The sequence below is a fragment of the Lissotriton helveticus genome, chromosome 3_1 (genome assembly GCF_964261635.1).
Source record: "Lissotriton helveticus chromosome 3_1, aLisHel1.1, whole genome shotgun sequence".
NCBI lineage: Eukaryota > Metazoa > Chordata > Amphibia > Caudata > Salamandridae > Lissotriton > Lissotriton helveticus.
In genome coordinates this window covers 920,669,967-920,692,330 of record NC_136061.1, presented here as the reverse complement: position 1 = coordinate 920,692,330, position 22,364 = coordinate 920,669,967, and the positions used below count along the sequence as shown (strand labels likewise).

The 22,364-nt window shown below is 44.1% G+C and overlaps 1 protein-coding gene across 2 annotated transcripts in view; it reads left to right on the top strand.

Moving 5' to 3' along the window:
- STPG1 (sperm tail PG-rich repeat containing 1) overlaps positions 1–20,290 on the top strand; it is a 351,715-nt gene extending 331,425 nt beyond the window's left edge. For both annotated transcript variants that reach the window (XM_078683800.1, XM_078683799.1), the window contains one exon: positions 18,197–20,290. In XM_078683800.1, coding sequence (XP_078539926.1) covers positions 18,197–18,270 — 74 coding nt within the window. In that variant the 3' untranslated portion in view covers positions 18,271–20,290. The remainder of the gene's footprint in view (positions 1–18,196) is intronic.
- Positions 20,291–22,364: the final 2,074 nt, after the last annotated feature.

Here is a 22,364-nt window from a genome sequence, read left to right as displayed (position 1 = left end):
TGTCCTCACACTCGGTTCTTGATCACTCTTGTCTTGATCTGTCTCTGAGCCGTATTCACAACAACTTTCTCCTTCGGTGGCAACTTCAGTTCCACTGTCGTCCTGTCTTTCTTCTTCTGGATCTGTAGCACTCCCAACTTCTTCCGACACCCCCACAGCTTGTCTGATCCCCTCTAGTGGTTCGCCGTCCACAGCTGGATTTTCATCTGTGAGAGGAGCTGTTTCCTCTAAGGGTGCTGGAACTCTTCAAGTATGGGAAGCGTGAATCCAGTTTGGCAGCCCTCCACACTTTACAGCAGTATTCGTTGTCAAGATTATTTGGTAGGCCCCCTTCCAACGCACGTCTAGGCAGTTCTTCCGCACGTGCTTCTTGATAAGCACCCAATCACCAGGGCACAAGTCGTGACATAGGTCTCTTGAAGATGGAACTTCAGCAGCCTGCACCTGAAGAGACACAGAATGAATGAGATCAGAAAGTCCCTTGCAATAATCCAAGATCAGGTCATCTGTAATATTCAACCAAGCTGTAGTTGGAACAGACGGAAGTCTCATTGCCCTCCCCATTAACACCTCATGTGGAGAGAGACCTGTCCTCCTGTCTGGTGTGCTACGCATACTCATGAGTACCAAGGGCAGAGCATCAGGCCAGCTTAAGAACGTTGATGAACATACTTTGGCTATTCGGGATTTTAAGGTTCCATTTATCTGCTCCACGATACCTGAAGCCTCTAGTCGATAGCTACAGTGCAACTTCTGATCAATGTTCAATGCAGAGCAAAGCATCTTCACAACTTCGCTGTTGAAATGAGTTCCTCTATCTGATTCCAAAGAGGTCGGCACCCCAAAGCGCGGGATCAACTCTCTAAGCAACAACTTTGCTACTCTGAGTGTATCGCACCTGCGTGTAGGGTATGCTTCGACCCATCTGGAAAATATGCATACAACCACCAGAACATACCTGAGGCGGTTGCTTTTTGGCATCTCAATAAAGTCTAATTGCATTCTGTTGAAAGGCTCCCAGACCTCCCAATGTGACTCATTGTAACTGGTGTTCTTTTCCCTACGTTCAATTGCTGGCAGGTGACACACCTCCGACACACTGCTTCTGCTGCTATCCTAAACCTAGGATTATACCAAGTCTGCCTAAATAACCTCAGCATGGCATCTCTTCCTAAGTGTACTGGACCATGTATCTGTCGTGCCATTGGACTCACTAGTTCATCAGGTAATACTGCCCTTCCATCTGCTGAAACCCACAAATCCATGTCACTTTTCACACAACCTGCTGTTTCCCATGCCTTTTTCTCAGTATCAGGTGCTTTCTCTTGCAGATCTTTTAAATCATCCCAAGTATCGACTGTTTCTAGCATCATGTTTAACTCTGTCTTTTCCTGAGTCCCACCTACTTCCACTTCCGTGAAAGAATATCCTTGCTCCGCACAGTAGCGGGCAACTTCGTCTGCATATCGATTACCTTGCGACACAAAATCTGTATTTTTGGTGTGGGCTACACATTTAACAACCGCAATTGCTGCTGGACCTTGTAGTGCTTCTAACAACAGTCGCACAAATTCCCCATTTCGAATAGGCGAACCAGAGGAGGTCATGTAACCTCTCTGAGACCACAATTGCCCATAATCATGAACTACACCGAAACCATATTGGCTATCGGTATAAATGGTGACTCTAATTTTGCTACCTGCTAAACAGGCACGTGTCAATGCAATGATTTCGGCTACCTGAGCGGAGTGTACTCCTTCCAGGCAAGCGGCTTCCACAACTCCAGTAATGGTGCAAACAGCATAATCTGCTCTCAACTGACCAGTATCGTCCCTTAAACATGAGCCATCAACAAAGAAAATTTCGTCAGGGTCAGTCAACGGCTCATCCACAATATCTGGTCTTGGCTTGGTGCATAGTTCAGTCACATCAAGGCAATCGTGATCTTCACATTCTTCGCCTTCTATATCATTAGGAAGTGGCATCAATGTAGCAGGATTCAAAACAGAGCACCTCTTAATGGTCACGTTCTCCGCAGCAAGAATAACTTGCTCGTAGCGCGTGAGCCTATTATTGGTTAAGTGCTGTGTCTTGGTCCTGGTCATTAACAGTTCTACAGAATGAGGTACATACACCACTAATTGGTGTCCCATAACTATATTTTCACACCGTTCAATGCTGACACCTGTTGCATCAACGGATCTGAGACATCCGGGCAACGCTGCGGCTACCGGATCTAAAGTAGCCGAAAAGTATGCAACTGGTCTACGGGCATTTCCATGAGTTTGTACTAAAACTGACAAAGCACAACCTTCTCTTTCGCAGCAGTAAAGTGAAAATGGTTTTTCGTAATCAGGCATCCCCAAAGCTGGAGCACGGCACAAGTCCTCTCTCAGCTGTAGGAATGCCATCAAACAATCCTTGTCCCATGGTACCGGATCACTCACCTCCTTGTGCGTCAATTTTTGTAAGGGTTTTGCTTTCAGGGAAAAGTTAGCTATCCACTGTCGGCAATAACCCACCATCCCTAGGAACATCCTGACTTCTCTCTGTGTTGTAGGCGCGTTCATCTTCATTATCGCCTCTATCCTATCTGGTGACACCTTACGCTTTCCCTTCTCTATCCGGTGACCCAAGTACTGTACTTCTGTCAGACAGTACTGCAATTTGCTCGGAGATACTTTATGCCCATTTTCAGCTAAACGGTTCAGCAAGGCGATGGTATCTATCTTACAAGCTTCTTCCGTTCCTGACGCAACAAGTAGGTCGTCTATGTACTGGACCAGAACCGAGTTCTGTGGCAGTACTAGACTTTCAAGATTTTTCTTCAATAGCTGGTTGAAAATTGATGGGCTTTCTGTATACCCTTGTGGGATACGACACCATGTTAGGACACAGTCTTCCAGCTTAAAAGCGAAAAGATACTGGCTTTCTTCATCTAATGGAATTGAAAAGAAAGCCTGACAAAGATCTATCACGGTGAACCACTCAGCTTGGAATGGTATCTGAAACAATATCACTGATGGATTCGGTACCACTGGACAACATGAAACAACTATGTTATTAATCTTTCGAAGATCTTGCACTATTCTAAATTTCCCACTAGGTTTCTGCAAACCCATGATCGGGGAGTTGCATGGACTACCCACGATTTCCTTCAGTATTCCCTGTTGTATCATAGAGTCGATTACGGGTTTTATTCCTGCAATCGTCTCTGGGGTCAATTTGTACTGAGGCGTTCTTGGATATTCAACATTTGGTTTTACCATGATCTTCACTGGTTCTACTCCTTTGATCAATCCTATCTCTTCTCCAGTAAAATCCCATACCTCTGATGACACTGTATCTCGCAAATCCCGAGGAAGGTCCCCCACAGTCAGGGTAGGATACAGTTCTACACACGCTCTCGAATTTGCAACTTTAAAGGTAGCATCCTCGTCTGTAGTCTGTACCTCTACTCCCTGAGGTGTGCAGTATATTGTGCAGTTCAGTTTGCACAATAAGTCCCTTCCTAACAGACACACAGGACTAGAATCACATACTACAAACTGATGTTCATAGTTGTGGTTTCCTATTCGCACTAGCACTGGTTCCGTCAAAGGGTTGGTCATTCTCCTATTTGCGACTCCTACCACTTGAATAATTTCCCCCGACATTGGTAGATCTGGAACCACTGCCGATCTCAAAGTTGATCGAGTAGCTCCGGTATCTACTAAGAATGTTGTAGGACACCCTGCCACTTCAGCCTCAACAAACGGTCCTCTTTGATCCACCTCTAGAACTGCCCCGAGGGTACAGTCCTCCTCTCTACTTACACGTTGTCCCGTCAATGGATCAACGTAGTAACACTCTTCTTCGTCTATAAAAAGAGGCATTTGTCTATAGATCTTTCTCCCTGTCGTAATCTTTGGTGGCTGAGGGAACTGGGCTCGTGGAGCCGAAGTCCCCCCTTTGACCACCTTACTTTTTGGCACTATCACCCTTTGAACTGGAACTTCTAGTACTTCCTCCTCCTCTACTTCTAGCTCTCCGTTTTCAGCGTTATAGGGACACTCGCGTTTCCAATGTCCCACCTGGTGACACCTGTGACACTTTGTCGTTTTTTCAATGTAGCAATGTCTATTCTAAGTCTCGAGTTTTCCTCGCTGTCCTTATTCTGGCTATTTGGTTTCCGTCCCATTGTCCCTGTTCCCTGTTGCTGCTGTCCACCCTTCCCAGCCGACTGCATCTGCACCATCATCAGTTTCTCTTTTAATTTCTTTGCTTTGGAATCTATTTCATCACTGCAATACCATGCATATCTCAAAATTTCATCCAATGGTTTGTTTTGCCAACAAATTAAATGTTGCTGAATCATCAAACAAATATCAGGTCTCAACCCCAAAACGAATTTCGATACAAACTGTCCTATGTCTTTGGGATCCATTACATCTAAACCACTGTATTGTTTGAACGTTTTCAGCAATCGCTCATAAAACTCATGAACTCTCTCCTTGGGCTCCTGTCTTGTTCGGTCTATTTTTACCCAATCTATATCTTGTGGTGGCACCTTCTCCTTCAGCCATGTCATTACCCTATCATATTTTAACATTACTGTTTCTGATGGTCCATTAGTACGTCCATCCCTTTCTGGTTCTGCGGTTGGCCATTCGACACTAACCTTGCATGCTATCCACAAGTCTCCTGGGACCACAATGTCAAATAAGGTGTTCAAATCAATCCACAATACTTTTGAAATTTTGACAAATCTCTCTACCTGCTTGTACCACTCTCCAGGATTTTCCCTTAACTTTGGAAATGAGTTGGTGAAGGCAGCCAAATCTCCCCTACTCCAGGGCACATGTACATAACTCCCATTCGCTATTTCTCGCAAAGGGAATGCCTCCATCTGTAGTAGCCTTCCCTCCGGAGACATCACATTCGCGCTCCGCCTGACAGTTCCCTTTTTGGACCACCTCTCTTCCCATTTATCCAGATCTCTCCATGCTCTTATTTCTGTGATCAGTTCCCTTATGTGTGTTTTTAATCCAGTTGTCCTCCTCTCATCTAAGTCCTGATCTGAATAATGCAACCTATGGTTACCCTGCAATGCCTTTGTTCTGGACAAATCTACCATATACTTGTCTGCCAGTTCAGACAGTTTCTCATGAGTTGCTCTTGCCTTCCGAGTAACATCCTTTGCTATAAACAGCAGTTCATCTTGTTCGTACATGTCAATCCTTTCTAAAGGCAACACACCATCAATTATTTCGTCCAGGTCAGATTTTAAGCTGGTCACATCGAGTCTTTTGGCTTTTATCACAGCTTTCAGTATGCTATCTCTAGAGAGTCCATTTAAATCTCTCCCATCACAGCTCTGAATCCTACGTCTGGGCTCAGGCGTGTTATGGGGAGTCCTCCCATGCTCCCATCTCTCCAGGTCCCATGCAGTTCCATCCTCTCTGGGTGTATAGTGAAACACTTCTCTATTTCCCATAGTCCCACATTTCCCATTCAGCCTGGTTTCTCTCGGTGCATGGTAAGACATCCCATTATTCCCCATGCTTTCGCAATTTGTCTGTGATCTCTGATCACTCGACGCATGGCAAGATCCTTCGTGGTTTCCCATGTTCCCACAATTCCAGTACTGTACGTTACCATCAGGTGCATGGGGAGTGCACTTAAACCTATCCCTGTACTCTTGTGTCCTTTGGTCTCCCTCACTTTGAATGAGACGAGACGTCTCTCCACACTCCGCACTTCTACCTTTTTGCTCCTGCACATTTCCACCGTCAATATGACGTGTAACTCCTCTACTCTCCTGACTTTTACCATCCCACTCCTGACTGCTTTCGCTAGCCCCGCAGTGAGATAATGTCCCGTTGCCTCGACTTCCCCATCCAGCTTCTGCTCTTGACCTGTCGCTCGGTGCTTCTGTGGACCTATCCCATTCCCTCAAGTCAGCCCTCAACTCTTTATAGGATTTCGGCCGTGGTCCCCTCAGGTCCATCGGTCCTCTCTGACCCCCCTGCTCTGCTGCGGGATCCACTGCTGAATCCAATGGGGTGCTCCACGTTATCGGTCCTGGCAATTTCCTCCAGGCATTTGTCGTGTTATTCTTTCTTTCCATCTCAACTCTTTCTCTGTCTAGCCGTACCTGTTATTCCTCTCTCCCTTTCTCTGGGTGATAAACCGACACTATAGGACCTATGGTAACGGGTACTTGAAGAGCATCTGGCAATCCATAAGACTCAACCCTCTCTGTTGCTGGCATCTTCTGCATCACAACCCTTCCGACTACTCTCTGTACAGGACTATGTTGAGGTGTCTCCTCACCTTTGGTAGGTACCCAATGCGTTATAGGGAGTGGCCTGTTCTCTTCTATGTCAACCCTATCTTGCTTTGGGAGTTCAGTACCTTCTATCTCCCTATTGTCCGGAGGTGGTCTATCTATCAACAGCCTATTTATTAGACCATCCTCCGACTCGCTCTCATCATCCTCTTCTATGGGTCTCTTTTCTCCTGTAACCTCTCTCACTGGGTACAACTTATCCACCTCAATCGTCTGTACTCTCCAATTCTTAGCTTCCGCATCCCACTTGGCATCTTGCACTGCCCTTACTGATCGCCTTACCCTTTCCTGGCGTCTGTTCTGACTCCTGTCATGCGCCGCCCTAATCCACGCATTAAGCGCCTCAAACTGTGTTGGTCTAGGCAAAGGTCTCAATGAGGACATAACTGCTTTCAGCTGATGCAACACCTCTAGTCTAAACGTTCCGTATTTCGGAAAAGTCAGTTCCTCATTCCCTTCTGTAATCTTACTCCAAGTACCAAGCCACAGTATAGTATGCAACCCAACATTCGTTGCCATATAGTGAGCTGGTGTACCCTCTGGCGGTGCCTCTTCCCCGTAATAAGATTCTCTTCTTTTTCTCTTAAAGATCGCTCTCAAACATTTAAAACATTTCATGTTCAAAATCTGCAAAATTTCTATTTTCTCCGCGTTCGTTTACTTCCTGATCACAATCCACCAATCCCAGCGCGGTTCTCGCTAACTGGCCTATCACAGCGCGGCTTTTCGCTGACGTCACACCAACCGGCCTATCACAGCGCGGCTTCACACCAACCGGCCTATCACAGCGCGGCTCTCGCTTACGTCGCTCGTCCCCCTTCGCAGCAGTTCCCCTCCTTTCTCCGCTCGTCTCCCGGTCATGCATGCGTCCCATTCATACTCTGAAAATGATTACTTCCGACCAAGCGATCACTTTCCTTGACTGTACGCCCACAGTCTAACTGTAATTGTCACCTTAACTGACGAAATGTCTTTCCGTGTACGTCCAGACAATCGCCTTAACTGATAGGTTACTTACACACGGTAACTTTCGACCTGCGTCCGTTACCCACACACTCACTCTTGCGTTCCCCCTATCTCGGTCCTGCGGGCGATCAATGGTACCTCATGACCCCCTTCTCTGGTCGACAACTACTCTGGATGTCCGATACACCCGAACCACTTAAGCTCTTCTCCGAACTTAAGATTTTCCCAGTTTGCCAGGTTGCGCGCGCTCACAACCCTCTCTCACTCACACTACAGGCATTCAACTCCGCATGACATTACAATACAAATACAACACAAAACACCGCAATCTGTCAACGCATGACCCTTGTTATACTCACTCTCGTCCGACCCTGCTGCTTTTCTCTCGCACCGTCAGCACCTTCTTCGGCAGGCGATTCTTCCGCTGCTCATCTCTCGATCTCTAGGGACCTTGGGGTAATCTTAACCTAGTCTAGATCACCTTCCTCTAGAAGGTAACCATCCTCTGCTACCAACTGTTACGGCGGGATTTCTGATCTATTTCTATAGGTCTAGATCCCAACTCAGGTCGACTGAACCGTTGATACCTGTCATAGAGTAAAAGGCAATCCACTACTAGGTCAATTAATGAGGACTTACACCACTCTAAAGAACCACTTACTACGAATAAGTTTTAAAAGTTTATTATAAAGCCAAAGTTAACTGGAGATACAAACATCTCAATATAAGGTTCAAAAGATATACTGGTATCAATACAAACATACATTTTCTAAATGCTCTTAGTCGGCAGAAGAATATCACCAAAACCAATTCAAAAATCATCAGAGTTGCAAGAATAGACACAAGCTGTAGCTTATGAGTCATTTACAGAAAGGAAGAAAATTCAGATTAGACTGTCCCTACACTAGACTAAGTGACATCCCTACTTAGCAAAATCTTAACCTAAAAAGGTGTCAGCAGTGATGACTTCCAAAGAAGATCACTCACTTCCCTTAGTCTTCGTTGTAAATCGGTGTCTCGCAGTTAACCTATCTGCCTACCCATCCGCTCTCTTAGGTTCCTCAGACCATCTGCCCTAACTCCACCCAGGGGTGCTGTCCCTAATACAAAATCACATTTACAATAGGAACGCCCTTTAGAGACGCCCCTCACGTGGTGTCAGTTCTGGCATTTTCCATGCTGATACTCCTCTGGGCCCATCGTTAGCGTTGACCTTGCTTCTCAGACTCTTCTCCGGCAGGACGGTACCCCCCAGGAAATTCCTGAAGCCTCCTCCAGGCCTGTGCCTGGCGCCCTGAACAAAACCCTATTCATCACTCTCTTGATTGGAACCTCCTCGCACCTGCAAACAGACACTTGTGCAGTGGGCCCCAAATTCCGGCCTCCACCATATCTTCTAAGTCGTAAACCATCAAGCAGGCTCCGCAATTTAAGCTTAACATGACATTCCTCTAACTAGCACATGCAGATCAAAAGAAATGAACTTATCTATTCAGGCCTTTTTAGAATTACATGAAACGGGCCTGTGCACTCTGTAAACCTTTAATTTTCTTAGTCTAAACAGTATTCTAACTTATTACACTCAATGGTTATATGAAACACTTCTATAAAACATATATTTCAGTTCTATGATCAATAATACTTTGAATTACAATAATATTAAATCCATCTCACGTGTGTGTGTAACAACCCCTTTCATTCTCTGTGAACTGCCATGTGGCCTACACATTTCTTCGTTTATCAGTATTACATTCTCCTCTACAACAGCCACATAACATGGTATTTCAACATTATTACAACATCTTTACACACTTCTACATTAGCTTTTCACACTGATATAAGCATTCTATTTTAATTAAACACTCTTATGTATTTTCACTCTATAAATTCGACACTCTTATGTAATCTTTACTAACTAATGCAACGTGCTTGTAAATATGGTGCACTTCTAATTTTTTTTCCCGATTTGCGCTCTCTCAGGTGCGCCGGACAGCTCCCTGGCCGTCCGATGTAGCAGTGGGCATGTGTGGAGGACAGCCAGGGGCTGTCCGAAACACGCCCACTCATTAATTCCCCAGCACCGTGACAGAATTTGCCCCGCAGTCAAGGGGTTAAAAGACCATTACGTGGTAACGAGGCTTTGTTGCTTTTCACCCCTTCTTAGAGCCCTGCAGCTCCACTCTGCATATTGCTGGAAGAGTTAGCCTCCCCCCCCCCGAAATTTTTCGGAGCCCCCCTACCCCCCCCCGAAATTTGGCTCTAGTTGCTCCTCTGGTGTAGGGAGTGAAGAGCACTAATTTTAAATTTGCAGGGGCTCCTTATCTAGGGCTGCAGGGCGCAGCCCCCTGCAACCTGTAAGGCACTTGTGCATTTTCAATTTAGGTGTGCTTATAAAAGCACAAGCTTCATGTTTTCGTGAACACTGCCAGTGGCCAAGTCAACATTCATTGCCTTCTCTCCAGGCTCCTGATGACAGGAGGAAGAGGAGGAGGGGGGCTGAGGTATGATCCAGCTATGATTTTTTCAAAATAAAAAAATCTGTAGTTGGGTGTCTGGATTGGACATGTCTGAGGGGTGTAGTTCAAATATGTGCCCCTCACACAGGCACCATCCATTTTATTCAGCAGGCATATGGTGCATGCCTCATCTAAAATGTGTCTGTCAGGGCACACATCAGTGCACCGCTGAAGTCAATGAAAAGCAGCTCAGAGCAGCAGGGGCAGGATCCCCAGCTCTATCACAGATTCTTATAGGGCTGTGCTCAAAGTCCTTTAAAAACATTCTGAGCTCTGTCTGGCTCCTTGTTGGGTATAATGGCTTGATGGTTCCACTGTCCAGCCCCGGATTCCTGCTCTGCTGCTGCCATGCAGCCTCTGAGTTTCCATCATAGAAAGCAAAGTAGGTAAAAAAACGTTTTTTTATCTATGCATGTGTGTATGCGTTTGTGAGTGTGTTTGGCACTGATTAAGAGTGAATGGAATCGAGTGAAAATGTGTTTGTGAGTGTGTTTGAGCACGTCAATGAGAGTGAAAGTGATTGAGAATCTGATCTGAGTTTGAGAATGTGTATGAATAAGAGAACGTGAGTACGAGGGAGTGAGTGAAGGTGTATGAGTGTATTGGAATGAGTAATTGATTGGAGGATTCGAGAGGGAGCTTAAGTGAGTCAGGGGTGTAGCTATCAATGGTGCAACAGGTGCATTTGCACCAGGGCCCAGAGTCAGTAAGTTAGTGTAAGTGTGTTGGTAAGTGAGAATGAGAACCAGTGGGTATGAGTATCATTGTGTATATATAGCAGTGATTGGGAATGTATATGAGTGAGAATGAACAAGTGAGAGAATGTCAGAATGAGTGAAGGAGAAGAGAGTGGATGTGAGAGGAAAGAGTATGAGTGAGGCAAATTTAGAAAAAAATGGGATGAATTTCTGGCAGGTATTATACCGCACCACTTTCAAAGATCAACAACTGCCAGATTGGTTTTATTTAACAGGGCATGTGGCACGTTTAAATTTGAAGCCCTTATGTGTTATTTTAGGTTAATATAGACATTAAGGGCTTGATTTAGATGTTGGCAGATCAGGTCCCACCGTCGCTTTTTCGCTGGGCTTCCTGCCCACTGACTTGACTGGTGCCTGCTGTATTTAGATGTTAGCGGGTCTATGGAGGGAAGACCGCCTGAGTCCTGCGTCCTCCGCCGGAATGTTGCTTCCGCATTTACAGCATCAGAGGCAGAAGCAGTTGTCAGCAGGAGTCCCGCCGTCCCGATTACGATGTGCCTTTCCGTCTAGGCAACTGTGGCAGGAACACCTCCAAACTCAAGTTGACAGAATGGACGATAATGAGGTGAAAACTTACCTTTTTTCAGTTTCCCACTTCTGTTTCCGCCTCGAACCCCATTGTTCAGGTCCTCCCTGTGCTGCAGCTAATTCATCACGATGCTCAGCGATCCCGGTGTGTAATGTAAGGTATGCTTCTATGTCACTTATCTTGCTATGAGTCGTGTGTTAACATTTTATTTTGCCTTGTGTATTTTAACATTGCTCGCACATGGAATTTTGTTATGCATCATGCATAATTGTTAATCTAACAAATTACCACGATAAAATGGACACACCTGCTTTGACACATAATACATATTTTTGGGTGGTGTGTGTTGTGGTTGTTCAGCTTGGGGTGCATGTGGGTTTACATTCAATAGTGTGTGTATGTTGTTGGTGTGCAAAGCCTAATGTAAATAAAAAGGGCATTACACATTACCTACATATATATTATGACACATTCACAACATATATGTGTAGTAAGATAAATGTTGAGAAGTACTTACCTGTCTCCACATCACCATGGCCTCACTCCGTCAGGACTCAGCCGCCAGAACAATGGGAACATCTAAATCGGCTCAGCGAAAACTGCCGGCATGACGGCGATGGAGTACTGTGAGCAAGTAGAGAAGAGAGCTGCAGCGGTGGTCATCTGTCTATTGCCACAACATCTTAATACAGCGGGCAGACTGAATTCAGCTTGACAGAGTACTTGGAACTGCCGCCGCGGTGGGATAACGGTAGCCCGCCAAGATCTAAATCAGGCCCTAAGTATTAACATATATTATCATGTATGTTGTGTTTATATTGAATTTGTGTGGGTTCCCCTAAGAGGAGGCTGCTGTCCTGGTGCAGATCATGATTTCCAGAGCACATGGTTCTGAGAGAAAGGTGCCCTCAGTAGCTCCATAGGGACACTTTCGTGCAGAGGATGTATATGTGCCCCTAAATTAGTGAGACGAGATAAATGCTGTGATACGTACCCAAAGGGACACTACACTGAAGACCAACAGCTCTGCAGCTGATATGAAGGAAAGGTATCATCTGACTTGGCAAACAAGCAACAATAAGGTGTCCAGAGCAAATAGGGAGGTTTAGTTAGTACATTAGCGATATTTAGTAAGTAATGTTTGGGGTCTTCTCTCTGTTCATACTCATAATACTTCTGATTGCGGAGTTTCTAATGCATATGATTGACATTAGATTGGTGCATAACAAACACAAATTAGAGTATAATACATTGGTGTGTCAACTGTTTTGGTGGTTGTTGAAGGGGTCTGGCCCAAGACTTCTCTTTATATCTTGTAAGAGCTTCTCTAATAGACCCTTTGTTTTCTGGATGTCTCCAGTATTGATATTAGTGTAGTATAAAAGAGGGGAAGTCTGTTGCTCTTTTCTCTACAGAGACCAAGGATACAAAAACATTTCTATGGTTCTTATATATAACTGTGTGTGTCCTCAAAAAGAAGCGGGTACACAACAGTCCAGATCATGTCATTAGGAGCACGTAATATTCAAATTTGGAGGTGATTACAGTACATAGAGAGATATAATTTCACTCAAGATACTATCTGTCTATGTTTGTGCCATAAAAATACCATAAATAAAAATAATAACTTGTTTTATATAGAGCTTAATTTTGGAGTTTTTGTAAATGTCTGAGCGTAACAAATGACAGGTCCCTGTATCAGCCAATATACTGGTACTTGATTTATCCACCGCAGAAAGATGAAAGGCTGAGTTGGCCTTGCCAGGGATTCAAAGAAGTGAACTGGTGTCGCACACACGTCAGTAGTTAGCACTTAACTCACTGAACCATATTCCTAGCCAAGTTCAATTTGCATGCTAATAATTCGCATGGCCCCATTCATTAATGGTGCAGGGGTCCAGCGGCGGCTCCTCCGTTAAGGCGGAGGAGCGTCGCCCCACTGTTTTGCAGCAGTAAAATAAAGGAAACATAAATTATAATAACTGAAGGTAATTATCATTTTATGTTTTCCTGCTGCTTCAGATTTGCGGGCGGGCAGTGCTGATCTGATGACAGAGGAGCAGGGGGAGGAGTGGTTTGCCCGCTCCAAGTACGTATAAATGTTTGGCCAGCCCTCTTGCAAGCACAAATTGATGGCACTCAGGCCAATCTTGAAGCTGCTGTCATGTGTGAGAGCAACTTCAGGATTGGCCAGAGGGCATTCTGGGAGCCTGTGCTGCCTGGAGAAGAGGAGCAGAAGAGCGGGACGCGGCCAGCTGCAGGTGAGTTAAAATAAAATGTACCTGCGACCCCTATGCTGCCCCTACCCTCAAGCCCTGACCCCCGCCTGCCCCGCCGCTCATACAAGCACGCTGGTTGCTACTGGAAGCAGGCCTTTGAAGCTTCCCTCTTGAGCACTGTGCTCATCCTGGGGAAGGAGGTGTGACATCTCCACCTAGGATGTACTGTCCTCATGGTCCAAGAGAACAGAGTCTCTCGACCCGGGGGTCCAGAAACATGTCTGGTGGTGGCAGGCTACCTACGGCTAGTCTGCGACCACATCAGGGTTGGTAGGTTTTCAGGGGGCACCTATGAGGTGCCCTCCGAGTACATGGTGCAACAAATCCCACACTGGCCTTAGTGTGGATTTACTGAAAGGAGTTGTTTGGTACCAAACACTCCTGGGTTCAGAAAACCATTATTTTGCTGGGAACTCGAGTTGTCGAGTTTCCAGCCTATTTACTCACTATGGCTTCCCTGGCACTTAATATATCTCAGAATGGCCTTAAATATTGTAGGAGCATATCTGCTCATGTAGATATGCCCACACCTGTGGTATAGTGCACCCTGCCTTAGGGCTGGAAGGCCTGCCAGAGGGTGACTTATCTATACTTTAGGCAGTGCTTGTTGGCATGGCACACAGGCAGTGGGCCATGTCAACTTTGTTGTTTTTTCTGCACCTGGCCATGCATGCTACGGTGACAGTCTGCCTGGCCTTGGTGAGGGGTCCCTAGGGGACCCTCTTCAGTCCCAATGCCCTAGGTGCCCAGGTACCATTTACTTGGGATCTACAGGGGGCCCAAATAAAAACAGTAGAACAGTTTAGGGAAAGAACACTGGTACTGGGAACCTGGACAGCAGGGACCCAGTACTCTACAGTCAAAGTTGCATCACAAGCCAGGCAAACAGTTGGGGGCTGGGTTCTGTAACAGAAACCTATTTTATCACAACTATGCACTTGTTAATAGCCCTTCTGTATTTTATGGTGATAGGGTATTGCCACTGTTAACTGTGGTTTTTACACTTATTGTCATAACTTAAGAAAAGCTCAGCATCTATAAAGGGGTCAGAAAACATACCATAACTTCTCAAAAGGATAGATTTTCATGCCTTACACTATCCTGGACTTCTAGCCAGTGGGTCATCCCTTGTACAATGCACATTTTGCTAATTAGACCAGTCCAGGGTGAATGAGTAGTTGTGATGGAGTGTCATTGCAAGGATACTATTTGCTGGTCTAGATAGTCATGTTTAAATCATCAATGTGGAGACCCCATTCAAAAATGGTCACTAGATTAGAGAGACCTCTCTGGAGTGCTAGTGAGGATAGAGGCTGACACTGTGGTGCCTGCCCACATTCATCTGTTGCAAGGCTTTAGAACTTAGAAAAGCGATGAAGCCCAAGGAAGTGAAGTGCTACCCTACTTATGATTCTCTAGGCCCTAATACTATAATTATAAATCTAAATTCTTATGAGTAAGTAAAGTCCTATTGATTCATCCTTAGATGGGGCTCTTGCCTGGATTGTTAAAGATGTTGTTACTCACACTGCCCTATCAGCAAAGATTTTGGAAGGTACCATATAAACTTTGGTAAAGGAATGCATTGGGACCTATTTGCTAAAACAATTATTTAGGCAATATTGTACTTTCCAGTATGTGTTCTGTTTTCTGTATGGCTAGCCTTGGAAAGATTCTAGAGAAAAGATTGGTGAACTCACAACTAGATTTCTTCGAGATCCACCAATGTCCCTCAAGCATTTAGTGGGATTTCAGATTCAAACATAGAGCTGAGACCATCTTGATCAGTGTTTGAAATGACAACCTATGTTTGACTGAAAAAGGTGCTAGGACTTTACTGTTATTGTTGGACCTCTCTGATTAAGAGTAAGAAAGATAATGGCCTAGGGTAATCTAATTCCACTGGGAAAGTGTAGGATTAGTACTCTCTTAAATGCGGGAAAAATTCCCCATGAGAAATGATCTGTGGGTCCCTCGAGACTGTGCTTCATAGATGAAGGCGCCGTTACACCTACCCGACCTCACGCCGTCCCCGCACTGGATTACCATAGGCCATTATCTTTCTTACTCTTTATATGTTATCTTTATTGGTCCTGAAGAAGCGCTTTTGGATCTCCTCCAGAGACTGTGATTTAGCGCGAAACATGTTGACCTAAAAGGGTATCCATTAGGGTTATGCTACACACCTAGCAACAGAGAGCCATTATACCCCTCACATCAGCACCACCTTCTTGGTTTTTAACAATGACAGAGGGACTTCCTTTTTCAATAAATTAACTTACTAGTCCTACAGTCATTTTGTAACCACATTAGGACTTCATTGTCTCTCACCCCCACGCACCCACACAGCTTTATTAAAAGATCTCTGACAAAGTGACCCTTTGGGGGACCTGTAGGGCATTGCAGAGTGGGCCCGACGAGGAGCAAAAGCCCAGTGATGAAGCATGACATCCTTTGAGGTGTGTGAGGGCCTCAAGATTAGGACACACTTCCTTTCCCTTACTTTCTTTCTCTTCTGATAGGAACAGTGACTCGTTGGTTGTAAGATTCTCCTCGGGATCACGAGTCACTGGACCTTTATGTAGCTCCCTGTGTCCCCCCTCTCTTTAATGTTGTACACCTAAGAAAATCACCACTATTGCTCCAAAGGCAAATATATTGATTGGGGAATGTGGCAATGAAACCCTTACTACAGATGCTGCAGTTAGTCTGCCATGATTACTGCTGCTTCAGTGGTTGTTTTTAAAGCAGAGGACTTTGCTGAGTGGGCACTATGTTTATTTCACCTGCTTTACGAAGATTTTTTATTTTTCAATAGCAAACTTCAAAATGTTTTTAAAAACTAAAACACAATAGCCCTAATGCTCAGGAAGCAAGAAGTTCTCTCCCTGCTTGTGGAATCATTATTTGTTTTTTGCTTTTACACATGCATTATTAATACACTCTGGGCAGTATGCATAATTTGTTTGACTTTTTAATGCCTGTCACTCAAATGTCTGTGTTTCCCACACCTGCCTCATGATTTTATATAGTTTGGAGCACTGTCTGACACTTCTTTATGGAGCACTCGCAGTTGGGTCTTAGAGGTGTAGGGCCTCATTTACAAAAAAAATAACAAAGAGCGGTGCCGCAAGCCATTTTGCTGCGCTGAGCTGCATCATTTTAAATGCACAGGGATGTGTCATATTAACAACAATATGATGCATCCAAGTGCATACCCCTGGGCTGCTACACAATTGGCTGCCATGCACCAGCACAGGCACCCTTGCGTCATGTTGCAAGGGTGCCTGTGTTATGGGGATGATTGTTTTTGTCCGAGAAGGTACACCTTCCTGCGCAAAAACAATCATTGATGGTATTTTCTTCTTTCTATGTGTGCTGCAAAATTCAGTGCACACAGAAAGAGGACACAACCAGGAGAAATGAAAGTATTTTTCCTTGTTGCACCCTCCTACGACTCCCCTGAGGCATAGGATTCAGACGAATTCCCAGCTTTACAAAACTTTGTAAATCGGGGAATGTGTCAGGTTCCATGAATGTAGCGTGTGAACACCCACAGCAACACCCATGGAACGCCCCTTTCACGCAGAGCAATGCATGAAAGGGGCCCTTATTTACAAGGCCAGGAAAAGTCAAACAGGGCCTTCTAAATATGGGCAGAAGCACTTCGCTGCTGGTTTGTAAAAAAAAAGTGAAGCACCTGCGACGCAACGGGCTTGTAAATGAGACCCGTTGTTTAGATGTATTTATTACTGTGAGAAATGCATTTTCAAATGTCTTTGAATCCCAATTAAATTGCTGCTATGTGGCTGTTGGCCATATTTTCATGGAACATCCTAGCCCAATCATTTGATAGATCCCTTGAAGTTCTGACTGAAGTAATGTAAGTTAAATAACCCGTGCCCAAAGTCCACTGATGAATGAGTAGTTTACACTAGTACTTCTCAAACTTGTTAGATCTGGGACCCAATTTTTAGAATGACAAACTTTCACAACCTTCCGATCTTTAATGGACAGAGGCTGGAGATTTTTAATTTAACTAAAACATTGTTTGGTAATGCAGTGATTTACGGACGGCAGGTTTCATGTGAAAGGACACATTGCTGGAGTTGTGTCTGTTTTCGGACACACCCCAGCAATGCGTCACTTTTGCACCTACATATACGTTAGAAATACTGACTTATCTGTAACTGCTTACAACATGATGCGTCATACAGTAAATATGACGCATCCATCATGTCGCAAGGAGGGCTCACTACTCCTACATAAGTACTTGAATTTAAAAGCTTCTTTATATTTTGCCTGGGCTTTTGCGATCCACCAAAAATCGGCTGGCCACACACCAAAGGGTTGCGACCCACAAGTTTGGGTAACATTGGTTTACACCAAGAGTCGGCAACATCACAAATAGGCAGCCTTGACCCAAGTCAGATTTACAGACTATCTATGAATATTTAAGTGATTTCTATATATAGTCATTATATGTAAATGTATGTTATGTGGCTATCATAAAAATGTGTTGTGGATTCTGGACCTACGTTGGAATAGTCATTTATTGCTTTCATGAAATACCAGTTTCACACTGTGCTTATGAGCCATACACAATGCATGCATATGTTATGACATTTTCTTCTCATAAGTTAGACTTACTCTTGGATAATGTTGTTTTGACTCAAGCCTGGATTTTATGTCATCTAAATGTTGTTCCTAGAAATGAACAATCAAAGGGGTTTTGTTCAGACATCTTGTAGTGCCCACAAAGTATTGTGAAGTTTTTGCCTATTTGCTTACCAATAAACATTTTGTTGTTACAGATGCCTATTATCCACAGAGACCTGAAAAACAGTCGTTTCACTACAATACCAGGGACAAGTGGATTCCAATGTGATGACACCAGAGGAACAAATCACCATCTTAAAGAAAGAGAATAAAAATGAATCCAAGGAAAATGACAAAGATTGCCTAGTTATTACTGCTGAACAAAACCTGCTGTCATTTAAAGTCACAACAGATTCAAGCGAAGCAATCAACTCGTCAAACTGGAAATCTTTTCTTGTGGCAGTAGTTTCATCCATGGAGAGAAATGAACCAATGTCTAATTTTAAATGTCGTCCCCATTTTAAAGCAATTCTAAACAACCCAGTGTTTTACAGGGCTAGGCTAAACTGCTTATGTCAAATTTCCTATCCTTTCCTCCCTCCAGTGCTACCGGGAATTTGTACGACCTGTAGTCATGCCAGATTCCAAAGGGATGACTCCCAGTGGCACTTTCAGCTGCAGATGTACCTTTACGCTTTGTAGATATTCACAGAAGGATTCCTAACAGGCGTAATTAGTTGTACTACTGTGTAATGCAGGTGTGTGGAATTGCGTAGTAGTAAATCTCATGAAAGGAATGAGACGTGGGCCGAGCAAGGTGTGGTTTGCTTTGTAAATCTATGACCTCAATCAAACTTTTGCATTTGTTTGTATTCACAAACTCCAGTCCAAAGATTTCCAACCCTGAAATCAAAGGAACTACTACAGCAAAGGGACCTGGAGAAGATGTATAGAAGGGGTTACTCCCCAGGGAAAATGTTTTTCACGTGGAGGGAAAACAAAGACAAAAAAATAATTTGCATTTGTGCCTAGGGCTTCATTTTTCCAGCACCTAATTTTCCAGCCTATTCATTTATGCTTTGGAAAAATGGGAGCCTGCATAACATGTCAAATGGCATTCTCAGTAGTACACATCTGGCACACCTGGAGCAGCTTTCCATGCATAACAGTGTAACAGTGGGCATGTTTGTAAACTGTGTAAAAAATTAAAAATCACGACTGCAGAAATGTGCCCTGGGCATACAGAAACAATTGCATGTCCGTATCTTGTTTTCAGTTTGATGCTTCATAATGCTGCCCAGAGGACTTCTGAAGTATTAGGATTTTGAACATTTGAACAGGATGGTTCAAAGTCAGTACCTCCTCATCTCCGTCCTCGTTCCATTCCTTACACTAAGAACAATAACTCTGCCCCACAGTTTAACACTCCCTTATTCAAGCTCAAACATCTCTTGCCATGATCCTGGCTTAGGCCAACCTGTCAAGGCTTCCTCTTTCTACCTCACATCATGGTTTTAGTTTGTGTTCAGCTATTACTTTCACTTTCCCATCGAAAGGAAGGTTGTTGCAGTAGTGCAGTTTAAGACTGCAGTAACGAAGTAGGTGGCACATGGGCCATCTCGTGTATTTTTACGGTGCGTCAACCCATATAATTATTTTGTTGGTTTTATTCGGGTTCCAAGGGCTGTGTGGTTTGCGGCAAGATGTCCGACTTTGATGTGTGTGAATTAATTGCATACAAAAACTGAGAAACCACATTGGAGGAAACCAAATCATGGAAAACCAATTTTTACGAAAGACGATTTTAAGGAAATACAAAAAGGAAAGATTTTATTAGAAAGATACATTTAAGGAAAACTACAAAATGACATTCAACTTTGGTGGAGTTTAGGTCTACTGTGAGGCTTTTGGGTTCAGGAATAGGTAATGTTTAGGGAGATGAGGGGTCGTTAGGGGGGACAGGAATAATTGGATTTGGGGCATAAAAGGGATCTTTAGAGTACAGATATGGGTGGAGAGGTGGTGTGTTGAGGGTTTTTTACAGTTCACGGATGAGTGGTGTCGAGGTGTGTGAGCTGCTTTTAGGTTTCAGGGGTGGATGGACTGTAAGGGTGTTGAAGGGTTTTAGGGTTCATGGATGGGCAGAGGTTAGGGCTGGTGATAGATTTTAATGTTCAATTATTGGTAGCGACTGTGGTGGTGAAGAGTTTTCAGGATTCAGGACGGGGTGGAGTTTAGATGTAGAAATGTAAAGGTTTTAACTAACCATGCACAATAAAGTATCTCTCTCTTGTGTGAGTGGAGTTTAGATGTAGAAATGAGTTTTTAGGGTTCAGGGAGGAGTAGTTTAGGGTGATGAGTTCTTATGGATCATGGATGGCTGGTGTGTAATAGTGGTGAGGGTTCTTTAGGGTTCAGGAATGAGTGGAGTTTGGGTGTGCTGAGTTTTTAAGGGGTATGGGATGGGTAGGGTTTTTGGGATAGAAAGGGGGTTTAAGGTTCAGGACTGGATGGAGTTAGGGAAAGAGAGTGATTTTGTGGTTCAGGGATGTTAGATTTTGGGGTAGTAAGGGGTTTAGGCTTCAGGGATGAGTGTAGTTCAGGTGTGGTGAGGAGTTTTAGAAGGCACAGATTGATGGTGTTTATGGGTTGTGGTGAGGGCTCAGCGATGGATGATTAAGGGTGGTGATGGAGGTCAGTGAATTGAAGGCATCCGAAGTAATTGTTTGACAATATAAAAGATATACAAATGAAATAATGTCTCCATGAAGTAAAGCACTGAAATATATATCTCTGACAAAACTGTTTCTGAAGGTATGACCTGCAACGATTGGATTTACAAATAAGTATTCAAAAGGCAATTTCGACCAAAAAGACATTCTATGAATTGGTTTCTACGAAAAGGTAAATGCCATTCTTTCTGAAAATTTCCATTAAACAGTTTAGATGAAAAGGTTTCTCAGTAATGGTCTTCCATTAAATCATTTTTTTATGAAATCACATACAACCATCCGACTTACTTCATGTGTAAATCTCAAACTGAATTCGTAAAATAGAGTACATTTTATTTTTTAAAAGATACCAGAATAACAAAAATCTAATATGGGGGGTCGGAGATATGAATTTTTAGCGTTTTAAGTCAAAATACTGCCAAAAACACTAAGCACCAATGATAGTCTATGGAAGTGGTAGGCCGTGACCTAGGTGCGATTTAGGACAAACCACAATGGAGCACGGGTCAGATACACCAAACGGATTTGTCCTGGTGAAATGTTTTACATTCTGACTTAGGGGCTGATTTATGGTTTGGCGGGTGGAGTAAAGGAAGATAGGGTGGTGGAGGACTTTATGTCTAACAACCTTCCTTTACTCTACCTGCCACATTTAGAGATGTCCTCTGGCCCATTGACATCTTGGTGGTTTCTGTCAATGAAGGAAATATTTGAAAAATGGTTCCGTCAAGCATAACCGGCAGCTTTCAAACTTTTCTAAAGTTTTGTATTTTTCAAAAACAAACTCACAAAGGGGGAGTTTGTTTTAAGGGGGAGTTTGTTTTTGAAAAATAAAAAATGAATCTAATGACCCCCACACCATACGAGTTTTCTCATGGTGTAGGGGTAATTTTTCTTTTTTTACTGTCCCTCACCACCAGGATATGAGGTGAGAGACATTAAAAAAAGCCATCCTATTGCCCACTCTAAGTACACAGACAGTCAGATGGCTTATTGCCGACGGCCCATATCCTCCACTCTATTGGGCTGGCTGAGGAAGGCGTATGCCAACATAGACAATTTTACTCCATCAGCATAATCCTGGTGGTTTGTCCACTTCTAAATTGGGAAGTCTGTCCGAGAGCTTGTTAGAGAACGTATTCAGTCACCTTGCGACAGAGTACCTCCTCCACCAAACTTTGAATCAACTACTTAATCTTTTTTTATAGAGCTTGAAAACTTCTAGGGGGACAAGCCTAAAGTTATCTACAATGAAGTTGCATTGAAATTGGACACTGATCAGAGGTCCCGCTGATGCTCTGGAGGTCTTAGAAGTCGAAACATTTTCTAACTCACAAATGTTCATTGTTTCTGGAGCAGCTTCTCTGGCTCACCTCTAAGGCTCCCAGGATCTCAGGACAGCACGTAGGTGGCGGGCATCACTCCTGCAGATGCTACTAGCAGGGTCTATTCCAGGACCAGATGGTAGTGGTCACTTGGTTACTTCTGGAAAAGTGGCCACAGCCACACAAGAGGTCAGACAAATGCCCCTTAGTGCCCACTGCTTTGTCATGGGTACACGAGGGATCAGGCCCAGTCCTTCAAGGCCCCTCTCAGGTTAGAGCAAACTGGGTCAAGTCCACTTCTGATCTTCCAGGGGTACAGAAAATAT